The sequence below is a fragment of the Myotis brandtii genome, unplaced genomic scaffold (assembly GCF_000412655.1).
Source record: "Myotis brandtii unplaced genomic scaffold, ASM41265v1 scaffold626, whole genome shotgun sequence".
In the NCBI taxonomy this organism is placed as follows: Eukaryota; Metazoa; Chordata; class Mammalia; order Chiroptera; family Vespertilionidae; genus Myotis; species Myotis brandtii.
The window spans coordinates 178423-184791 of record NW_005370394.1 but is presented as its reverse complement, the minus strand read 5'-3'; the positions used below and the strand labels follow the sequence as shown (position 1 = coordinate 184791).

General features: G+C 39.7%; 1 protein-coding gene across 2 annotated transcripts in view; it reads left to right on the top strand.

The window, feature by feature from the left end:
- TEX9 (testis expressed 9) overlaps positions 1-6369 on the top strand; it is a 48504-nt gene that overhangs the window by 35352 nt on the left and 6783 nt on the right. For both annotated transcript variants that reach the window (XM_014528238.1, XM_005880118.2), the window contains exon 10: positions 2596-2730. In XM_014528238.1, the coding sequence (XP_014383724.1) occupies positions 2596-2730 (135 nt within the window). The remainder of the gene's footprint in view (positions 1-2595; positions 2731-6369) is intronic.

Here is a 6369-nt window from a genome sequence, read left to right as displayed (position 1 = left end):
CCCTGCCGCCCCAGGTCGCAGATAGCAGGCTCGGATGGCGGTGGGGCAGGCGGCAGATGGCGCTGTCCCACCCTGCCTGCAGTATGCAAATTTAACGGCCATCTTTGTTGGGTTACTTTGCATACTCTTCTGATTGGCTGATGGGTGTAGCGAAGGTACGGTCAGTTAGCATCTTTGTCTTTTATTAGTGTAGATCATAATGGCTTGGGTCAATTTCTGGGTTCTCTGTTCTGTTCCATTGGTCTATATGTTTGTTCTTGTGCCAGTGCCAGGCAGTTTTGAGAACAGTAGCTTTGTAATATAGGTTGATATCTGGTATTGTGATCCCTCCAACTTTGTTCTTCTTTCTCAAGATTGCTGCAAATATTCGGGGTCTTTTTTCATTCCATATGAATTTTTGGAGAGTTTGTTCTAGGTCTGTGAAATATGCCATTTGTATTTTAATGGGGATTGCATTGAACCTATAGATTGCTTTGGGTAGTATGGACATTTTAATGATGTTGATTCTACCAATCCATGAACATGGTATATTCTTCCATTTGTTAATGTCTTCTATCTCTTTTTTCAAGGTCCTGTAGTTTTCTGAGTACAGGTCTTTTACCTCCTTATTTAAGTTTATTCGTAGGTATCTTAATGTTTTTGTTGCAATGGTAAATGGGTTTTGTTTTTGTTTGGTTGGTTGGTTTCTTTTTTTATCTTGAGTTTTAAGGCGCCCCACTTTTAATAACTTATCATTGTTTGATATATATATCGGTACCTCAGCTATTTTTTGGTTTCACAAAATTTTTCTCTAGCGATATGAAAACTGCTTAATTTTTGTAACTGTATATTTGCTTTATATTGAGTAATTTCAGGATGCAAGCTCTCTCATAACAGTATTGGTATCCTGTCTGCATTTTGTAAAAAGTACTTGAAATGATTGAAAACAAATGTTTTCAAGTTTTTAATAAGGTTTTTCCTTTCTATAGTGGATTTACTTACATAGGAAAACTTTATTTCCTACTTTACTATTCTTCTGACTATACGTTTTCTTTTTCACTTTTAAGAAAGGGAGTGGGCAGTATTGATTCAGGGTCAGGGAGGACATCATGTGGTGAAGGATGGTTTGTGAAGTAGGTTACAAAATCACCAAGAATTGTGGACTTTGTAGTTAACGAGAATCTTTGCCTTTTCTATGTGAACAGTGAGATAAATCAGGCTAGTTCTTAGTGTAAGCTACCACCAGAAAGCTGTGAAGAGGCTGGTGATAACAGATGGTATCCATACACAGTTTGATTTGTTTAGAAACCTACATAAAGAGCAGCATGTGTTTTGTTTTCCCTGTAATTACTTGGAGCCAGGGAGATCGGTTTTCAAATATAGCATAGTGATACAGCCAGGAGAAAAACTTACAAAAGAAGAAAACAGTTAACTGTATTTTTAACTCCCTCATTTCAGTTCCATAGTGAGTATGTTCTTTGTAAAAGGCTCTGTACTAGGCATTGCAGGTGATACAGAGAAGATCGAGTGAAGTATTTCAAAATAAAATCCATTCAATAAACATGTCATTAGTGCCTCTTGTATGCCACCAGAGTTCTGGGAATATAGAAATTAAGACAGTTCCTATCCTCAAGGAACTTACACTATAGTGGGGGAACAAACAAATGGACAGATTCAGTTTCATACAACAGGGACTATTGTGTATGTATATCAGGATGCTATTGAAGCTCTGAAGAAAGGGTACCTAATCTAACCTGGGAGGATAGAGAGGAAAGGCTTCTGGGAGAAGGTAAAACCATAGTGTATAGCTCTAGCTGTCTTAAAGGGTGAGTATGTGCTAGCCAGGTAAAAATGAAGAGTAGGGAGGGGTCAGGGCAGAAGGAAGAGCATGAGCAAAGGCTCAGAGGCAAGAAATATCATGGTGGTTTGGGAGATATCCAAGTACTGTTGATATAGCCAAAGTTAAACCTGTGGCAGGAAATGAGATTATGGTGCCAGATTATGGTGGATTTGGGAGTTTATCCTATATGTTCATGTTTTTTTTTGTGTGGCCTATAGATTCTCTGCAACAGCATCTCTTAGAATATTTGCAGAAATGCAGGTCTAAACCCACTCTGATATGTGGAAAATAACTCCTAAGAGCTGTTGTTTTTGCATAGAATTGGGATTTCCCTGTAAGGCTAATGTAGAATGCTCTGTGTTTAACAATTATTTTTTAAAATGTTTGTCAGGTTTACACAAACAGTATTTATGAGTTTGTGTCTCACATTTGATGTTTTGGGTTGTTCCCAAAGGAATAACTGTAGTTATAAAGAGTTGTTTATAAAATGGAGGGAGGCATGACTACTGTATCTTGGGATCAATAAAAAGAGGCAGGAAATTCCAAACAAAAAATAACCTGAAAGCTTAATTTGCAACTATATCTTTAAAGATATATTTTTCTAATACCAATTCAGGGTAAGAATTCTCTGAGAACTCTATAGTCTCTGGTTGTGGTGGTAGTGGTGTGTGTAAAATTTCAAAGAAAGCAAGGAATATGAAATGGAAAATATTGCAGACTAATAGAACTTATGATATATTTATAAATGTTCCACACATTTTCTTTTTACTGTACAGGAATTAGAAAATAAAAGAAGACTACAAAAACAAGCTGCCACTACGCAAAGTGCCACGGAGGTTCGCTTGAATAGAGCTCTAGAAGAAGCAGAAAAATATAAATCGGAGCTAAGTAAATTAAGACAGAATAGCAAGGTATGGAAACATGGAAAGGTTTTGGTAGTGATCAACTTTGATAGCTTCCTCTTTTATGCAAGATTCAAAACTAAATAGTTTTTTAATTATAATTCTTGTTGTCATGGTAAACATTTCTCTTTTGAGAAATACACTCTATCAATATGTACATTTTCAGTAACTTAGAATTACATTGCTTGGGCAATTGCTATAATTGGGTGATAGCACAACTCTTTGGAGGATTCACTCACTATTTTCATCCAACAGATCTTTATTTTGTGCCCATATTATATGCCAGACACTTTTCTAATTTTGGGATAAATGACGAAGAAAAGTCTCTTTTTATCTCGTTTGTTGTATCCTTCTTTGAGCCTCAGTTTTCTAGTATATAATACAAGGGGCTATTTTACAGGTCACTGGTTCACCTGGAGGGCTCATTAAACCATAGATTGCTGGGCCCCACCCCAGAGTTTCTGTTTCAGTAGATCTGGGGTTAGGCCTGAGAGTGTGCAGTTTTAACAGATTCCCAGGTGATGATGCCACTGGGTCTGAGATAACATTTTGATAACCACTGTTACAGAGTTATTGTGAGGATCACCTTGGTATTCCCAGTATCTAACAAATGATTGCTATAGAATTACCATTTAATTCCTAAAATAGCTGTTGAATAAATGAAGGCTCAAATATCGATATGTGTGAAAACATTTTGTATACTATAAATATTGGCTATAGTTTTTGGTTGTGTCAAGCTGAAAGTGTTGCTCCATTGGAATCTCTCTCTTAGGACAATATTTAACAATGGGTTGGGTGATGAAATTAGAAGTTACCCTAATTACATAAAATGATACATTTTAGATTAAATTAGCCTAACATAGAGCACTGAACAAAACTGATCTTGGTAAGTCCTCCAACAAGTTGAATAGAAACAAATACGTTGCAGTGACTATAGAGTTTTAAGATGTCTTCTGCGAGATGGTTTATGCTGTATGAACTTACTATATTCATATTTAAGAGCCGTCAATGATGGCATGATGATGGGGTTTTATCAATAGAAGTCATTAAATGAACAAATTAGGAAGTCTACAAACTTACCAGTATTTAGCATGTTATTACAGTACTAGAGGCCCGGTGCACAAAATTTGTGCACTGGGGGGGGGGGGGTTCCTTAGCCCAGCCTGCGCTCTCTCGCAGTCCGGGGTCCCTTGCTCCTTAACACCCGCCTGCTTGCTCCTTACCACTCAACTCGCTGCTCCTTAGTGCTGCCACGGAAGCGGGAGAAGCTCCCACCACTGCCGCTGCGCTTGCCAGCTGTGAGCCTGGCTTTTGGCTGAGCAGAAGTGGGAGTGCCCTGACCACCAGGGGGAAGCTCCTGCATTGAGTGTCTGCCCCCTGGTGGCCAGTGTGTGTCATAGTGACCAGTCATTCCCAGTCGTTCTGCTGTTAGGGTCAATTTGCATATTACCCTTTTATTATATGGGAGAGAGGCCTAGTGCACGGGTGGAGGCCGGCTGGTTTTCCCTGAAGGGTGTCCCAGATCAGGGTGGGGGTCTCTTTGGGGTGCCTGGCCAGCCTGGGTGAGGGGCTGATGGCTGTTTTCAGGCTGGTCAAGCCCCCCAGTGGGCACCCTCACCCCATGGGGGTGTGGCCAGCCTGGGTGAGGGGCTGAGGGCCGTTTTCAGGCTGGCCACGCCCCCCCAGTGACCCAAGCTCCCAGCCTCTCCTTTTTTTCTTTTTTCTGGGATTTATTTATCTTCTATAATTGAAACTTTGTATCCTTGAGCGTAGCCCAGGGCCAGCCAGGGCAGGTGGGAAGCTTGGCTTCCTCCATCGCCGGGGGCAACCCAAGCCGCCTGCTCACTCCAGCTCCATGGCTGCCGCCATCTTGGTTGGGTTAATTTGCATATAGTCGCTCTGATTGGCTGGTGGGCGTGGTTTGGGGCATAGTGAAGGTACAGTCAATTTGCATGCTTCTCTTTTATTAGATTAGACAAGAGATCTATATAAATTCGTGCAAGAGTAGGCCTTCGTAGCCCTGGCTTCGTCCGGAACGTCATCCGGACGGTCATTCCATTTGCATGTTACGCTTTTTTTAAAAAAAATATTTTTATTGATTTTTTACAGAGAGGAAGGGAGAGGGACAGAGAGTTAGAAACATCGTTGAGAAAGAAACATCAATCAGCTGCCTCCTGCACACCCCCTACTGGGGATGTGCCTGCAACAAAGGTACATGCCCTTGACTGGAATCGAACCCAGGACCCCTCAGTCCACAGGCCGACGCTCTATCCACTGAGCCAAACCGGTCAGGGCATGCATATTACGCTTTTATTATTATAGATTATTTTAATTTGGTGCATTCTAAAGGAAGTCTGAAAAAAACGAAGTGAAATAACCAGTTATGTCAAAATTTGCTAATTCTGGTTATAGATTTGATCTTTATTTTAGCACACACATTAAATAAGTAGTAAGTAAAACTTGCTTCCATGACAACAGATGAGTCTACTAATTATAACCAGCCATTGTGCAAGTTCAAGTAATGACCTGGTATGTAAACAACTTAGTATGAAACCATCAACTTTATATAAACAACTTAGATGTGTTAAAGACAAACTTCCGACCCCAGGACTGCATTATGGGTGAAAGATTTAAACACGATGGGATGACATTTTGTTTGTATTACTGCCTATTTACTATCAAGTTTTCTTCCAGGCGTCTCATGGCTTTTGATCTTAGATTTAAGTCTTTAACCCATTTTGAATTAATTTTTGTGGGTGGTGTAAGATAGGTTACTAGTTTCATTCTTTTTCCCCATTGTGTATTCTTGGCTTGTAAAGTATTAGTTGACCTTATGTGCATGGGCTTATTTCTGGGCACTTGATTCTATTCTGTTGGTTTCTGTTTCTGTTTTTATGCAATACCATACTGTTTTGATTTCTACAGCTTTATATGTAGTTTGAAATCAGGAAGTATGATGCCTCCAGTTTGTTGTTCTTTCTCAGGATTGCTTTGTCTCTGGTATCTTTTGTGGTTCTATATAAATTTTAGGATTATTTTTTCCTCTATCTGTAACAGATGTCATTGGAATCTTGATAGGGAGTTGCATTGATTTGATAGGTGGCTTTGGTAATATGGACATTTTAATAATATTAATTCTTTCCATTTACTTGTCTCTTCTTTGATAACTTTTACCCATGTCTTATAGTTTTCAGTGCACAGGTCTTTCACCTCCTTGGTTAAATTTATTCCTAAGTATTTTTTTTCTTTTTGATGCAGTTTGTAAAGGGGATTGTTTTATTTCTGTTATAGATAATTTATTATTAATGTACTAGTAGCCCAGTGCACGAAATTCGTGCACTGGGGTAGGGGGGAAAGAAAGGGGCCCCTCAGTCTGGCCTTCACCCTCTCCAATCTGAGACCCCTCAGGGAATGTCACTACCTATTTTTGTGCCCACACTTTTAACAGATAACAGCTCCATTGTTGTTTCTTTCTTATGCTTAAACCCATTGGAATTAGTAGGTATTCAAAGTGTGTATACATTTTGGGGGGACACCCTGTATATCTCTAGTCAGTGGTGAAAGAAACCAACAGCAGATTTGGAACCCCCAGACAGGGAACCTTGCTCATTCCCCACATGTCTCCCCACTTCACTTTCCACCTTCGTG